Source organism: Lepus europaeus, chromosome 8 (assembly GCF_033115175.1).
Source record: "Lepus europaeus isolate LE1 chromosome 8, mLepTim1.pri, whole genome shotgun sequence".
In the NCBI taxonomy this organism is placed as follows: Eukaryota; Metazoa; Chordata; class Mammalia; order Lagomorpha; family Leporidae; genus Lepus; species Lepus europaeus.
The window spans coordinates 106,923,270-106,940,816 of record NC_084834.1 but is presented as its reverse complement, the minus strand read 5'-3'; the positions used below and the strand labels follow the sequence as shown (position 1 = coordinate 106,940,816).

The following is a 17,547-nucleotide window of genomic DNA, read 5'->3' as shown; positions in this document are numbered from 1 at the left end:
CTTTCCATGTAAAATCATAGAATAATACAGACTCATCATCAATTTGGCCTAAGAAATTGTTTAACATAATCCACTTCCCTCTCTTCCCTCTGTGGCCTATCTCAAAAACTCCAGATGAAGCCTAGGTCTCTGGAAACCAATGGCAACCTATGAATATTGCTTAGCTTATTCTTTGTGTGTGAAAGATACCTTAACGGATACCTTGTTCTTGTTCAGTTATAGTAACTCTTCCCCATTTAAAATAGAGCAAAACTACTCAAAATTGCTGGAAGGCAATTTGGATATATTATTGAGGTTTAAAATAATATTTCCTTTAATAAAATATGTCTAACTCCTAGGAATAACATTTGTAGAAATACTTTTACACATGTGAAAAAATTTTAAAAGGTGTTAATTTTAGCACTTTTATAACTACAAAAAAGTGGAAATAGGTTTAGTGCTCATCAAAAGGAAGATGTATCAAAATATAATGTAACCATTAAATAAAGTATATAAATCTACATACACAGATTCATGAAGTTACCCATTATTTGTTAAGTAAAAAAGATATGTAACAAAGCAAAATACATAATAGGCTTCATTTTTCAAGTATACACAGAACCCTATATTTTGGTGTTTGATTTATGTGCTCATACTCACATGATACAACAAGTACATCAGTAAATTGTTTGAGGAGAATGGAGATGAAGAAGGATTTCAATTTTTTATTGTCTGCACTTTTTTAAAATTACACAAGGCACATCTCCCTGAAGAACCTTCTATTCAAATGGTAGACATTGAGTAATATGTCTGCAGCTAATAACTCACCTAATGAGATGTTGGGAAATGAAAGAAACCAAATGATTTCATAGACAGCTACATCCTGATTGGTCTCTCAGTTGCCAACCTCCTGTAGCTCAGTTTAAATTCTTTCTGCAAACTCATAGATAACCAAAGGGTAAAATTTTTCGCCAAAGCAACCTGGAGAAATCCACTGGATTTTGAGCACTATTTCACCTGTACATTTTGCCTGGTGGATGCAAAGGTAACACTGCTGGACCATGTTTCAAATATCACATTAACTTTTTTTAAGTATCATCTTCTCTCAAAAGGAAAAACAAAACAGTGTGAAAGACTAACACTATTTTGTTGTTACAGGTAGCAATTTGAAACATGAAGACTGCCATTCTACTGTTTTGTCTTCTAGGATCAACTCACTCATTACCAGTAAGTGCTATGTGTTTATTTTATGTTCCAACCAGGCTCAGCCATATCTCCAAGTGAAGAACTAACTAATTCTCTTCCTGCCTCCATCCAAATTGCTCTGTTCTGTTCTGTGTCCTTTCCTTTGGTTTCCTGTTTTTATTTTCCAAGCATATTTCAATGTATCTGTGTTTTTTAAATGTATCCACTTCATCATGGTAGGATTTTGTTTTGGCAGAGCAATAGGGTAGAAATTAGGGGACAAAGTAATGTCTTAGATTACATCTTCCCAAAGTAGATAATCACTTTATTTTCCAAAAAGAATTTTAAGATTGTCCTGGCAACTAGTTATTTGCTTATAACTAAAGAGGTAAACTATATTTTCTGATTTTTCTGATTAGAAACACTAAATAGCCAGATTGTATAATCTTTACAAATGCTACCAAATCATATGACACCAAAGACATATTATAAAATGGTTCACATTTCTGACTTAGGACATTTCATCACAGAATGTGTTCACATTGTGGGCTTTAGGGAGAAATGAGCACTGTACTCTAGCACTCACTCCTGTTGCCCTCCATTGATTTATAGACCAAGATGAGTGATTTGGATCTCTAAAGATATTTCCTCTGACTGTTTAAGATGCTTGACGATGGGCTTTAAGAAACAAAATTGAGGCAGGCATTTGGCACAGTGATTAAGCATTTAGTTGAAACATCTGCATGCCATACTAGAATGCTTGGATTTGAGTCCCAGTTCCACTCCTGATTCCAGCTTCCTGCTAATATATTCTCTGGAAGGCAACAGGTGATGGTTCAAATATACTTGGGTTCCTGCCACTTACATGGGAGACCTGGATTGAGTTCCAAGATTCTGGCTTCAGACTGGCCCAGTCCCAACCATGCATCTGGGGAATGAGCCAGTGGATGGCCTCTCTCTCTCTCTCTCTCTCTCTCTCTCTCTCTCTCTACTTCTTTCCCTCCTTTCCTCCCTTTGTGTATATCTTCCTCAAAAAAATTTTAAATGAAAAAATTATGAGATATTTGCTATGAAACAGAACAAATAGAAACCATAATTAACTGAACCTCAAGCTCACTAGACATTTCTACAGTCTTCTATACAATCAGCAAGCATTTATTGAAAACTCTATATGGTGCACATTGTGCTGGTTGCTAAAGAGAAATGGCCAGAAAAAGAATAAAATAATAGATATGGTCCCTCATGGTGTTCACAAGGACTACAACTATTAATCAAGTGGCTTTTAAAGAAATATTCAATTATAAATTAACTGTAACTAGTCTTTTGAAGGAAATGAATGGGGTGAGCTTGTAGGGAGATGGAGTAAGAGATGAATAAGCAATCTGCCTCTTGTTTCTCCTCAGATATACCTATAACGATATAAATATCTAGATGTATATCTTCACCTTGTAAGAAGTTCTCTGTTAAACTTTAATATTCTAAAGAAAAAGGAAGTTTATTTATTTATTATTTAATTTTGATTTTTAATGTTTATTTTACAAAATGGATCTTTCAATATGCCAAATTTATAAAAAAATTCTTCAAAATGAATCCCTCTGGCATATTTAAATTATGCATCATTGTTAAAATTCAAGATCCAAAAAAAAACCAACTTTCCATAAGCTGCTCTCATGCAAGGTGCACTGAGAGGTAGTGTGCAGGCTAGTACAGGCTGCTGATAACCAGCAAAGAGCAGCTACGTGGTTCGTGGAAGAGGGCATGATGGGGAGACACTGAAATGTCTAATGGAAACAATATTTATCCAATGAAAACTCAGGATTCATGGACAAGGCATCTTATTTGTTTGCAAATTAATACATTGAATTATCATAAAGGCATAAAAAATTTCATTTAGAAATATGAACCACATACAACAGTCTAGCAATTACTGTCCAAAGATCAAAAGTTTGGGAATAGGTGCCAGACAGAGAACACTCTGAATAGAGATGAAAGGAAATAACAAGAAAAGTTCTGTTTCATCCTTCAACAGATACTTGTTGAGTACCTACTGAATGTGGGGCACGGATTTATCTCCTTGGGGTGTATATTTTACAAAATACAGCAACATGCCGGCTCCACGGCTCACTAGGCTAATCCTCCGCCTTGCGGTGCCGGCACACCGGGTTCTAGTCCCGGTCGGGGCGCCGGTTCTGTCCCTGCTGCCCCTCTTCCAGGCCAGCTCTCTGCTGTGGCCAGGGAGTGCAGTGGAGGGTGGCCCAAGTGCTTGGGCCCTGCACCCCATGGGAGACCAGGATAGGCATCTGGCTCCTGCCATCGGATCAGCGCGGTGCGTCGGCCACAGCGCGCCAGCCGCGGCGGCCATTGGAGGGTGAACCAACGGCAAAGGAAGACCTTTCTCTCTGTCTCTCTCTCACTGTCCACTCTGCCTGTCTAAAAATTAAAAAAATAATAAAATAAAAAATAAATAAAAATAAAGACAAAATACAGCAACAGACATTCTAACTCAATAGATCACACACATGGGAGAAGGCGGTGAGCACTGTGAAATATAAGAACAGAGTGCAGAGTAAGAAGGGGCAGACCTATGGTGGGTGGGTGTGGAGATGAGGAGGCTGCACACGCAGGGCAGGACAGGCCTCAAGGAGAAGGTGATTCAAGAAAAGACCTGAAGCACACGGGCAGATGAGCAGGTCCTGGGGAAAAGCAGACAGAGGAAACGGGGGGAGGGGAGGTCCTGAGTCAGCCACACGCTTTACCTGTCCCCAAAGCAGCCCAGGGCCTGCACAGCCGAAGCAGAGTGAGCAACGGAGAATGCAGTGGGACAGAAGGTCAGAGAGGCACTGGGGGCCCAGAGCAGGAGGGCCTTGTAGTCGCTGGAGAGTCTCTGGCTTTTGATCTGGGTAAAACTGGCAGTCGCTGCAGCTGCTGCACAGAGGAGTCACAAGGTCGGGAGACTGTTTTCAAAAGGTCATTCTGAGCTAACAACAGAATATAGGAGATGAAAAGATGTCTTAAAAGAATATATATCAGCCGGCGCCACTGCTCACTAGGCTAATCCTCCGCCTGCAGCGCCGGCACACGGGGTTCTAGTCCCCGTTGGGGCACTGGTTCTGTCCTGGTTGCTCCTCTTCCAGTCCAGCTCTCTGCTGTAGCCCGGGAAGGCAGTGGAGGATGGTCCAAGTGCTTGGGCCCTGCACCTGCATGGGAGACCAGGAGGAAGCACCTGGCTCCTGGCTTCGGATTGTCACAGCGTGCCGGCTGTGGCAGCCATTTGGGGGGTAAACCAATGGAAAGAAGACCTTTCTCTCTGTCCCTCTCTCTCACTGTCTAACTCTGCCTGTCAAAAAAAAAAAAAAAGCTGAAAGAGCTACAAGAACAGGTAATGCCAACCTCTCTTCTTCCAACTCGGGGAAAAGTCTAATGTGAAACCAAAAGTTACTGGCTGTACCAGGCAAAACCCACGGTGACCCAAGGGCTGGGGACAGTGCCCTCTGGGACTGGATGTCCCTGCCCTCTGGGACACATCCTGGAGCAAAGATGCTCTGAGTTGAACCTGCCAAAAGGAAGGATTGATTTCCTCAAGAACACCTGCAGGGATCCTAGTGCTGGCTCTGCCATTCATTAGGGTCACCTGGGCAGGCAACTCGGCTTCTTTAATTTATGGAACAAAACCATACAAGTGGAACATATGGGTGCCAAGGAACTCCTCAGCCCTAAAATGAAATGATTCTCAATACAGTTGAACAACACCTAGTCCAGAAGGGAGACTGAGCTTCTATTGCAGCATTGACATGTCAGGCACAAGACTACTAGAGGAAGCATCGTGAAAATGCAGAAAGAATTGTGGCAGCTTACCTCAAGTATTGAGTATCAAATGTGCAGAGAGCTAAGATACAGACTAGTATATTTCAGGTCCTGGCAGAGGAGAAAATCAATTGCAGAAAATAAATGGGAGCCAGGAGCAACCACTAGAAAATCCACACCCCCCTGGTCCTCCCTATTCCCTCCATGCACTTCACACCCCAGCCCTCCTGATCTGGCATTTTTCCACTCTATGATTCCATTTCCTGCCACGTACAAAGTGTTGCAGGGAATTTAAAATGCTCCAAAATACAAGGAGCTTAAAGATAGACATTCGGAGAGCTGGTGTTGTACAGCGGGTTAAGCCACTGCGTGTGATGCCAGCATCCCACACGGCGTGTCAGTTTGAGTCCCCACTGCTCTGCTCCCATCCAGCTTCCCCCTAATGCACCTGAGAAGGCAGCAGATGATGGCCCAAGCAGATGAGCCCCTGTCACCCATGTGGGAGACCAGGGTGGAGTTCCTGGCTCCTGGCTTTGGCCTGGCCCAAACCTAGCTAGTGCAGCCACTTGGGGAATTAACTGCTGGATAGAAGATTCTCAGGTGTCACTCTCTTGCTCTGCCTTTCAAATAAATAAATAATTTTTGCCTTGGGGCCAACCTGTTACCTCCAGGACATAAATGGATAAAAGACCTCAAACACATCCCTGCCTCATTATATATGTGTTTTCACAGAAGCAGTTCAACCCTGCTCTGGAACTTGCTCCCACAAAACAGGCTCCGGATCAGGAAACACCTCTAAACCAACAGCAGCCAACTCAGGTAAGAGTTCTACAAGAGGGAACTCTACAAACCAGCAAAGGAAACGTGCTAATTCCAGCGGATTTAAAGTCAAGACTCAACAAAAGACAGAAGATTTTCCTTTGACAGAAAATTTAAAAGGAGCTAAAAACACATTTTGGAACATTTTAAATAGGAAAATCAAGGCACCCTCATTCTTTTTCCCTTGGTCTGGATAATAATTTGGCTTACCAACTAAGTTTAGCAAACTGAAAAGCATAGTTATGCCTGTTTACAAAGCCTTCTCACCTATGCCCTTTGGATTCTGTGATGTATCCTATGTTCTGCTTGCCAACATGGCAGCAAGTCAGATGATCTATAAAAGTAACCGAAGATTTCCTCATGGTTTTCTTATGCTGCATCGTTGCTGGTGAGCCATTCCCACACCACCCCTTCCTTTTGCTATAATGGACCTTAGCCTTACCCACGTCTAGATTTTGTGACAGAACAAGCAGATAACTCCAGAGTCTAAAGTTCTCTCTGTAGTCTATGGACTTTATAGCACACTCAATTCAAAGCCAATCTACCTCTATAACAAAACTGAGCTTACATAATTGAGGTCCTCTTTAAGAAAAAAATATCTGATTAGATGTGTAAAAGTAGCTACTGAAGTGAATATTTATAATCTGATAAGAAATAAGAGCAAATAACAAGAATTTTAAACTTGTAAGTATACCATAAACTTGACTCATTGCTAGGGCACCTCTTCCAGGGGCCACAGAAGGGCCAGAGCTAGTGAGAGACCCTCATTTCTCATCATATTTACTTCATGGGAAATCCACCTATGGCAGGAGTGTACATTACTGAAGGATCCACCATGGACAGAAAACCTCTTATCTCACTCACCGATTTCAATGTCCCGCAGGTCTTCCCTGCTTTAAGTCTAATACCGTTAACACAGATGCTCACACTGGTAAGTACTCATTTATTTGATTACCCACTGTTAAATTGATTGCCCAACGTTAAATGTATGTGTACATGTGTATATGCATATGCACATATGGGGTATATGTATACACAAGTATATACACAGACACATATTCACTGTAGCTAAGCTGAAAAATAAGAGAAAGAATCAGAGTTGGAAGCTATTTAACAAAAAAACTTTTTCTTAGTAAGAAATAGTGATCTAATTTGCAAGTCTTACCTTTCCCAATTCCTCTTACCTCTTCTGTTCCTCTGCCCATTCCTCCACCACACCCCATGCAGGATCCACACACCCATACAAATACTGTCTGCTTGTATCACCCCAACCACAAGAGCAAAGAAGAAGGAATCAAAGAGACCAATTTTCAGTCTCCTCTAGAATATCCATATATAGTTTCACCTGTTTCGGGGAGAAAAACAACTACTTTCCTGGTTAAAGTGGGCTGTGTCCAATGATCAGATTCAAATATCATATTAATTCACATTCCAGATGAGATATTGTAGTCTGAATCCCACAATTTCCATGGGGTTAACTATGAAGAAATTAATGTCTTCAAAAAAAAATCAGAAACAACTTCAGGAAACTTGCATACAAAGGGGAAAGCAAGGATGAAATTATCTAATTATCAAAGATAATGGATTAAATAATAAAGGAATTCTGGATACTGTGGTTGTACCACCAAATGAAACAAGTCTTTGAATCTCATCTCTGCATAGTAATAGAATACTGTATATTTACAGAGCAGATCTTCTATTAGAACATATCTGACATTCAGGAAACACATTTTAGTTTCCTGAATGTTCAAATTAAAAAAAAAAATAATGAAACCACAATGAAAATTTTCTTCTTTGCCCTGCAGCTAAATCCTGCTGCAGGAATGACACCAGGTGCCCAGACCCTCCCATTGACCCTGGAAAAGCTGGACGGTCAACAGCAGCTGCAACCACAAGTAAGTTCAACTGAACTGTAGTTCAACATTAGGGAGCTCTTTCTTTTAGGAGGAAGCCTACAGGGCAAACTGAGGGTTACTAGATTTTTTTCTAGTATATTCTGTTTTTTATTGAAGATTTTCTGGATGAACAATACCATCCCAAAGAAAAACGAAAAGTGGATAAAGTTTATCTTCAACAAATCTGTTACCCTTTTTGTTCCCTTTTCTTACTGCCCTTGCAAAGTCTTCCAGTCAATTGAATCGTGTCTCATCTAGTTTTAAAATCTCAGGATTTACTGAGTAACCTCTCCCATAATTTCCCACCAGTGCTCTATTTCAACAGCAAAATGTACAGGCAAATACTTTGAGACTATGTACATATGCTTGAAGATGCTTTTATATTTTAAAAGATTCATAACATGTTTTTTAAATTTTTATTTATTTATTTTATTGAAAGGCAGAGAGACACAGAAACAGAGGGACTGTCAGACAGACGGTCTGAATTCACTGATTCATTCCTCAACCAGAGCTGAGACATGGCAAAGCCAGGAGCTAGGAACTCAGTCCACATCTCCCATGTGGATGGCAGGAGCCCAGCTATTTGAGCGTATGAATTAAACAAGAATCTGGAGTTGAGAGTAGAGCCTAGGATCAAGCCCAGTCATTCCACTTTGGGATACAGGTATCCCACGTGACGTCTTTACTGCTATGCCAAACACTTTTCCTCGTCACATATTTTAATGTGTCATCTGAGATGCCATTTAATATAAACTGATGAATTTTATTATCATTATTATTCAGAATAATGTTCAGTGTGGAGGTTGTTGGAACCCAGTTTTTGGTTGTTGGTCAACCAATTTGCTTCTGCCTTCTAAATGTGCTACTTTGGACAAGTTTCTAAATCTCTCCGGGTTTAATCTGTTTTTTACAAATTGGATGAGTTCCAGTTCCCACGCAGCATTTCAACTCCATATCTTTATTTGCAGATAACACATTAGCAACAAATATTTGTATAACAAAGATTGTTTGGAGAAATATGCTTTTAAAAAAAAATCTCCAGGGGCCAGTACTGTGGCGCAGTGGGTTAACGCCCAGGCCTGAAACACTGGCATCACACATGGGCACCGGTTCAAGACCCAGCTGCTCCACTTCCCATCCAGTTCTCTGCTGTGCCCTGGGAAAGCAGTACAAGATGGCCCAAGTCCTTGGGCCCCTGCACCCATGTTGGAGACCTGGAGGAGGCTCCCAGCTCCTGGCTTCTGATCAGCACAGCTCCAGCTTTTGCGATCATTTGGGGAGTGAACCCTTGGATCTCTCTCTCTCTCTCTCTCTCTCTCTTTCTCTCTCTCTCTCTTTCTCTCTCTCTCTCTGCCTCTCCTCTCTCTGTGTAACTCTGACCTTCAAATAAATAAATAAATCTTTTTAAAAAAAAAAACAAAAAACGAAAGAAAGAAAATATCCAGGTTGGCATTGTTGCACAGCAGGTAAAGCTAATACCATCATCCCATATGGGCACTGATTTGTGTCCCAGCTGCTCCACTTCCAAACAAGCTCTCTGCTAATATGCCTGGGAAAGCAGCAAAAGAAAGTACAATTACTTGGGCCCCTTCACCTATGTGGGAGACCTGGATAAAGTTCCTGGCTGCTGACTCCTGGCTTCAGTCTGGCCCAGCCCTGGCCTTTGCAGCCATCTGGGGAGTGAACCAGCAGATGGAAAATTCTCTCTCTCTCTCTCTCTCTGTCTCTGTCTCTGTCTCTGTCCCTCCTTCCCTCCCTCCCTCTGGCTCTCCCTCTCTCTGTGTAACTCTGACTTTCAAATAAACATAAATAAATCTTTTTTACAATTTCAATGTTTATATAATCTGCCAGAATTTATCTTTGCAAATATTTTTTACTGAATTTTTGTTTCTTTTTTTCAGATATTACCAATTATTGTAGCACAACTTGGAGCCCAGGTAAGATTATTTTTTCATTGATTTTAAGTCATCTTGGTATGAAATGTTTAATCTTTCCTTAATTCATCCAGAGAGTTGTCAAAGTTCAAATTGGCCACTGATAATAATAAGAACTAGCAATTAGAGAGCACTTTTTGAAGCATTTTACACATATTATGTTGTTTAATATTCAAAACATCTTTTGTAGACTTTTGTTTTCCAATTTGACTCAGAGTAAAAAGATACTTAGCTATCCAGTTATAGTTGTACCTGCAGTAAAAGTTACTCACAGGTGAAGCAACTGATCATTCCGCAAACCAAACTGCTAAGAAAAAGATAAGTTAATGGGACTTATCTAATGAGTCATGACTCGGGTTTATTTTTTTATCTCAAATTTATTTTTAATTACATGTTTTTTCCCTTAAAAATAAGTTACAAATACTTTCTTGCTTTCTTTCGTCTCTCCCTATTTACTTTATGAAACTGATTCTTGAATCAGTGATAAAATTACCATGGGCTTGGCAACTCATGACTAGAGCCTAGAGAGATTACTGACACCATAAACAAGAGTGTCAAATTGTTAAGTCAACAACAGGAGTCACTGTGTACTTACTTCTCATGTGGGATCTGTCCTTAATGTGTTGTCCAATGTGAAGTAATGCTATAACTAGTACTGAAACAGTATTTTATACTTTGTGTTTCTGTGTGGGTGCAAACTGATGAAATCTTTACTTAATATATACTAAATCGATCTTCTGTATATAAAGATAATTGAAAATGAATCTAGATGTGAATGGAATGGGAGAGGGAGCAGGAGATGGGATGCGTGCGAGTGGGATGGAAATTATGGGGGGGGAGCCATTGTAATCCATAAACTGTACTTTGGAAATTTATATTTACTAAATAAAAAAAAAGGAAAAGGAAAAGGAAAAAAAAAATTACCATGGGCCAGCATCAGCATTAACATCAAGTGACTTTTACTTGATTTTTCACTTCTGAAAGCAGAATCAGATTAAAAAATTCCTATAATCTCTTAATTTCCCATCTAGGATACAATTTGGGACACGCTCAATCTGACTTACTGCAAACGGTAGAGTCAGAAACACGCCAGGGGATTCCAATTCAATCCCATCAAGGTGGCATGTACCAATGCCACCTCACGAGTCCAAGTGATCAATTTCAGTTCACAATTGATCATACTGATAGGTCTAAGAGTCAAAGAGATAACATAAACAAGACTAGTGTCTGCTAATACTATCTGATAGAATAAAAAAGGGAGAGAACGATCCAACATGGGAAGTGGGATACACAGAAGACTCATAGAATGGCTGATGCCCTAAACAGCACTCTGGCCTCAGAATCAGCCCTTAAGGCATTCGGATCTGGCGGAAGAGCCCATGAGAGTATTGTAGGCATGGAAAGCCAAGACACTCTGGCAAAAAAAAAAAAAAAAAAAAAAACTAAATGAAAGATCTCTGCAAGTAGATCCCAGTGGAAAGAAAGGGGCCATCAAAGAAGGAGGTACATTTCTCTGAAGGGAGGAGAGAACTTCCACTTTGACTATGATCTTGTCTAAATATGATCAGAGTCAGTGAACTCAAAAGGCTTCCATAGCCTTGGCAACTCATGACAAGAGCCTAGGGTGATTACTGACATCATAAACAAGAGTGTTGGCCGGCACCATGGCTTAACAGGCTAATCCTCCACCTTGCGGCACCGGCACACCGGGTTCTAGTCCTGGTTGGGGCGCCGGATTCTATCCCGGTTGCCCCTCTTCCAAGCCAGCTCTCTGCTATGGCCCGGGAAGGCAGTGGAGTATGGCCCAGGTCCTTGGGCCCTGCACCCCATGGGAGACCAGGAGAAGCACCTGGCTCCTGGCTTTGGATCAGCATGATGCACTGGCCGCAGCGGTCATTGGAGGGTGAACCAATGGCAAAAAGGAAGACCTTTCTCTCTGTCTCTCTCCTCTCTCACTATCCACTCTGCCTGTCAAAAAAAAATTTTTTTTAAATAAAAATAAAATAAACAAAAGTGTCAATTTGCTAAGTCAACAACAGGAGTCACTGTGCACTTACTCCTTATGTAGGATCTCTGTCCTTAATGTGTTCTATAATGTGAATTAACACTATAACTAGTACTCAAACAGTATTTTACACTTTGTGTTTCAGTGTAGGTGCAAACTGTTGAAATCTTTACTTAATTTATACTAAATTGATCTTCTGTATATAAAGATAATTGAAAATGAATCTTGATGTGAATGGAATGGGAGAGGGAGCAGTAGATGGGAGGGTTGCAGGTAGGAGGGAAGTTATGGGGGGGAAAAAGCCATTGTAATTCATAAGCTTTACTTTGGAAATTTATATTTATTAAATAAAAGTTTTTAAAAATTCCCATCTAGGACCTAATCCCAAGAAAATAATAGGCAATATAGCAAAAATTTTTATCATATCATATATTCATTAAAATAATATTCATTGCAGAGAATATTGCCTATTGTTTAATAATAAATAAGGGTTAAGTAATCTGTGCAACATAAGAGCAAATATCATGTGGCCATTCAAAACTGTATTTATTAAAATTTGCCAATAAAACAATTAAATGATTATTTAAGGCACAAGTTGTATAACTTTATTATGTAAAAAGAATTGTATGCAAAAATCTAGAAGAAAATATCAAACTTTGAATAGAGATTATGGTTTCTTCTTCCTTTACTGATTTCTGCTTTCTCCATGTTTTCTCCAGTGTGCATCTGTTACTTAATAAGAAAATATATAAATTTTAAAATGCACACATTATTCAAATAATAAGTGTCAGTAGTCCCTTATAATATATTGAATGGAATTTTGTGACATGAATCACAAAAGCTGTTTAACATATCATTTAAATACAAAATCCTTATTTACATTCTTTAAAGTATTTTGTTATATAAATCTGAGTCAAATATATTAAAATTTGTCTAATACTTATGTTTTTTGCTTTTGTCTTTGCTTTTAGGGCACTATCCTAAGTTCAGAGGAAGTGGTAAAAATTTAATCAATAACATTTTAATTTCTTTTTATTTCTACCCCAATGATTTCTGCCTTCACATACTCTCTTTTGACTGCAAACCCTTAGTCGGGTGTACACTATAGTAAACTGAACGTTTTAGTAGGTCCATGAAGTAGTTTGCCCTTTCTCTAGCTAGGGACTTTACTATCCCTCTACAGCAACTTTTCCGTTAATTTGACTTAGCTTTGGTTTTCCCTATATTGCCATCTGATTCTATTCTACTCAGAGAACCAATGCACATCTTTAACTTTATATTGATTTTTTTTAAAATAGGATTATAAACTATTGAAGTGCATGTTTAGAATAACATAAATATTGACTTTTATTTAAGAGAAATGATTCAACTTCTTGATGGATTTTTTAATTTTTATTGGAAAATATGTTTCTTCTAACATCAGATAGAGATAAATGAACTCCTTCCTATGAACATGAATAATTGGAGAGCTGGACTTAAATAAAGTTTATACTAGGCATATCTATTCTTCCTTAAGTCATGTTAGAGACATTGACTTACATTAATATTGATATCTGAACATGACAATAGAAATAAAGACTTGAGGCATGATCTGGGAACACAGTTTTTAAACAGTTTTCCTATTATGGAAAAATATAGAAATTTTCTGCAAGAGGTCTTCCAAAGTTTAAGGAAAATCCAAATTATGAACAAAAACTATGCATTGATTTCAGAATATTTTGCACCAACACAAACTTACCTTTTATTTCCAATTTTCCATAAACTTTTGAAGTACCATCACATATTGTCCATTAAAAAAATCATGTAACGAGGCCAGTGTCTTCCTGCCAATACTGACAGAACATCCACATTACCAATTACTGAAACCCTTCTATGCAACAAGCACTTTGACAGACCACTTATATACATTGCCTTTAACACTCACCAAACTACAAATGGAGACTTCCAACCAAGCTTTGCAGATAAACAGAGACACAGACAGCTTAAGTAATTTAGGCCTCAAAAACAAACAAAAAAATTATAAGGCCATTTCTCTACCACTATAATAGTTTACAAACACTCTTGTTTCATGCAGCTTGACACACATGCACACAGGCGCATGAACATGGATTTCATGAAATAATTCGTATCCTTACCATAAGGGATGCAGTCTGGTAATTCATAGCCGAGTCTATGTTTTTTCCTGAGAAGCAGAGCAATTACTCCTACACTTCCCAGATGCCCACAACAGCTAAGAATGGGCCATCTGAAGTCAGGAGCCAGGAAGTCAATCTAGGCTTCCCACATGGACAGCAGAGACCACAGTGCTTGAGCCATCACTGTTTCCTCCCAGGATCTCCATTAGTAGGAAACTGGAATAAGGAGCTACAGCCGAGTGTTGACCCAGGCTCCAACTGACCCCAATTTGGGGTGCTGGAGCATTAGCTGGCATCTTTCCCAGGCCAAATGTCTGCTCCTGCCTTATTTTTTAATAGTGGTTTCTGCACAACTTTTTTAAATCTCAAAAGAGTACATGTCACAACCCTCAGTTTTAAAAATTTCTATTTACTACTCCTGTCTCTCATCCAGCATAAGTCTAATTCCGGTTAAATGCCTTTCAAATATAAAATCGTGTTTTTTCTACAGGTTGGGCATGTGGTGCAGTAGCTAAGCCACCACTTGGAATGCTCACATCCCATATTGTAGTGCCTGCATTGAGTCCTGGCTTCTCTACTTCTGATCCAGCTTCCTACTAATGCACACCTTGGGAGGCAGAAGGTGATGGTTCACATACATGAGTCCCTGCCACCCACATGGGAGAGCCAGATGGAGTTCAAAGCTCCTGGTTTCAGCCTAGAGCAGCCCTGGCTGTTGTGGGCATTTGGGGAGTAAACCAGTGGGTAGAAAATCACTTTATCTCACTCTCTTTCTCTTTCTCTCTCTCTCTCTCTCTCTCTCTCTCTCTCTCTGTCTCTCTCTATCTCTTTCTCTCTCCCTTTCAATTAAAATGAAAGGGAATGAATAAAAAAGTAAAATTTTTCAAATAAACAAATAAAATTCACAGAAAAATAAAACAGTATTTCCCAAACTTTAGTCCTGGCCCACCTTAATAAGTGTGACTTTGAGAGCTGGTTAAAATGCAGATTGCTGGATCCTGCCCAGACCTGCTCAATCAGAATCTCCAGACAGGGCAATCTGACACAGAGGAGCTCCTTCAGCAACCTCAAGGAGCACACGAGTCTCCAAACTGTCAGAGGAAATATTTCTGACTGAATATTGCAATGCACATTTAAAAAAAAAAAAAAAACTTGGAGGAATGCAAGCCATGAGAATGAGGATTAATTGGCATGCCTGAATCAATTTTCCCATTAATTCTTGGGCTCCTAGATCAGTTTTTTTTTTTTTTAAGGGCAAAAGAAAGATTTTTTTTAGGTCAATAACAGAGATACAGCCCCCTCTTAATTGTCTGGGTTGTCTGCTTTTAGTATTACATCTGACAAAGCAAACGATTATCCCTTTTCCTGTGACTGGCCTGACTGGGATCTTTCCTCTCTGAAGGAAATGGATACAGCGAGGAATCCCAGTACTGAAACCTGCCAGACTTGGCTCTGGCAAGGGAGGGATCTTCTCTGAACAATGCCAGATCGTTGTTGCTTTCCCTGATTTCCACCCTCCATCCTGCCTTTTCCACCCAAACTTGCTGTCCTCAAAAAACAAAAGGCTGGTGACCAGCCTTAAAATATATCCTCTGAAACCTGTTTCCTTCCCTCATTCCAGCCAGCCGCCCCACACATCTTCACCGGCCTCCTCCTCCATCCCTTGTTCACCAGTCAGACATCGGCTAATGCAGATGGCCAGGATGAAGTCCTTCCTACAGGACAAGCAGGGGTCAATCCTGCCATCCGGGCAACCCCCGCGGATGATGACCTTGGAGTGACCACCCCCGCGGGCATCCAGAGGAGCACACCTGTGACCGAGGAAACCACCTCGGAGTCACCAAAGGGTAAGTTTGTCCAACTGGGAAAATGCCCGTGGCTGTGCCAGGCATCTGCCCAATAGGAGAGAAGCGTTCTTGGTCTTGCTTGGACAAATGCAGATCTCAATAAATTCAGGGCACCTCTTTACTCACTCACAGCTTATGCCAACCATGTGAGGGAATGTTACTGGACTATCAATCCTATGGGATTTACCCTGGAAGAAGACACTTAATTCCTGGTATTACATACTTTCCATCATAGGTGAGAGCTGGGAACATATGAGAGCAGCTCCTCTCCTTGCCTGTCTGTCTCTCCTCTGTCTCTCCCTCAACACATGAGGGTCCTTACACACCTACACACACACACACACACACACCCCAAAGCAGACACTTCAGTTCATCACAGCCCTCTTCCTGCTCACTGATCATGATGAACCTCAGAAATTCCTAATATTGCAAGCAGCCACTACTAAAGCTTGGAGTCAGCACAGTAGATAAACCCGCCTGAAGGAGTGGGACTTAAGAAATGTTGCAAAACTAAGCTTTCCTTTCACCAGCAAGAAAAGGTTATAGTTTAATGGGTGAAGATAACTAGAGCCAAATATCCATAGGTAACTGATGATATCATATTGCTATTCCTAGTTCCAGAAAAGAAATTTTGATGTCAAGTCAAAATGGTTTAATTCAGCATACTTTTACTGACATTGAAAAGGTGTTTTGTTTTTTCTTCCAGGAATTCAGTAAGCTGTTTCAAATCTGTTCAACTAAACAGCTTCCCATTTGGGGATGCAGGTGAACTGCCTTCATTGATCATATCATAGGATAGATTGAACCACACGGGAGAGTCTCAGAAGAAATTCATTCTTAGTGTACCTGAAACTTTTCTTGAGATTGCAAAAAGTATATTTGACCTGGAGAATACTGATCTCTGGTCAAGAATAACTAAATGGATAAATCTGTCTTTGAAATGTAACATCGTGTCACTTTAGACCTGGAAGCTACAGCTATTAAAATAGATTTTGAAGATGGACTCTTTTTTTTTTTCTTTTATGGGGCTGGGAGAAAGATGGAGTCTGCCAAAAACTACTTCGGGACACTTGTGTGATGCTTCAGGTCTTTGGAAGAGAAAAGCACTATGGTCGTGGGAGAGGACCACCAAAGTGAGGACAAATTCTGCCCCCTTACAACCACCTCATGACCCACTCTCTCCCATCAATTTAATGCTCAATAGGTAAATTATTTCCAATCACCTAAAACATACAGTTAAAGCCAAGAATTAGAAACCACATTGCCTATCCTAAGCTGTTATATTGCTTACTGTTTAATTTTGGTGTGTCTGAGAGCAGAAAACGATATCAATAGAAGTAATCACTAAAACAGATCAATGTGGTGGTCTTGTCCCACTCACCTATCTAAAGGCAGAATTTAATCTGATCTAAGCTCATAACCCAGACCACTGCAGTTCATCGAGATCATAAAACCTACAGTAGACTCCTCCAAAAAGGAAAGGTATGGAGTTAACTTTCCTCACTACGTGTGCCTCATCAGTATGGCACAAACCTAAACAAGGCACCCACAATATTTTTTCCATATGAAGTTTTTCAGGTAGCTAAAGATTCACTAGAGGTTTAAGATATATTAGCCCTAGGGCAGACGCTGTAGCATAGTAGGTAAAGCCGCCACCTGCAGCGCTGTCATCCCATATGGGCACCAGTTTGTGTCCCAGTTGCTCCACTTCCAATCCAGCTCTTGCTATGGCCTGGAAAAGCAGTAAAAGATGGCCCATGTCCTTGGGCCCCTGCACCCATGTGGGAGACCTGGAAGAAGCTCCTGGCTCCTGGGTTCAGAATGGCACAGCTCCGGCCGTTGCAGTCATCTAAAGAATTAATCAGTGGCTGGCGCCGTGGCTCAATAGGCTAATCCTCCGCCTTGCGGCGCCAGCACACCGAGTTCTAGTCCCGTCGGGGCACT

The 17,547-nt window shown here is 40.3% G+C and overlaps 1 protein-coding gene across 1 annotated transcript; it reads left to right on the top strand.

Annotated features, from left to right (window-relative positions):
• Nucleotides 1-1,152: 1,152 nt before the first annotated feature.
• On the top strand, nt 1,153-16,320 carry AMTN (amelotin). Its single transcript, XM_062198928.1, has 8 exons — nt 1,153-1,206; nt 5,704-5,787; nt 6,671-6,718; nt 7,593-7,682; nt 9,584-9,619; nt 12,593-12,619; nt 15,378-15,603; nt 16,310-16,320. The coding sequence occupies exons 1-8, from the start codon at nt 1,153-1,155 to the stop codon at nt 16,318-16,320; spliced, it is 576 nt and encodes a 191-aa protein (XP_062054912.1).
• Nucleotides 16,321-17,547: the final 1,227 nt, after the last annotated feature.

Excerpts from the sequence above, each read along its gene's own strand:
- AMTN (XM_062198928.1), top strand. The coding sequence starts at position 1,153 with ATGAAGACTGCCATTCTACTGTTTTGTCTTCTAGGATCAACTCACTCA. Across the intron at positions 5,788-6,670 it reads ACCAACAGCAGCCAACTCAG|GTCTTCCCTGCTTTAAGTCT; the intron begins GTAAGAGTTCTA and ends AATGTCCCGCAG. Across the intron at positions 12,620-15,377 it reads TCCTAAGTTCAGAGGAAGTG|CCAGCCGCCCCACACATCTT; the intron begins GTAAAAATTTAA and ends CCCTCATTCCAG.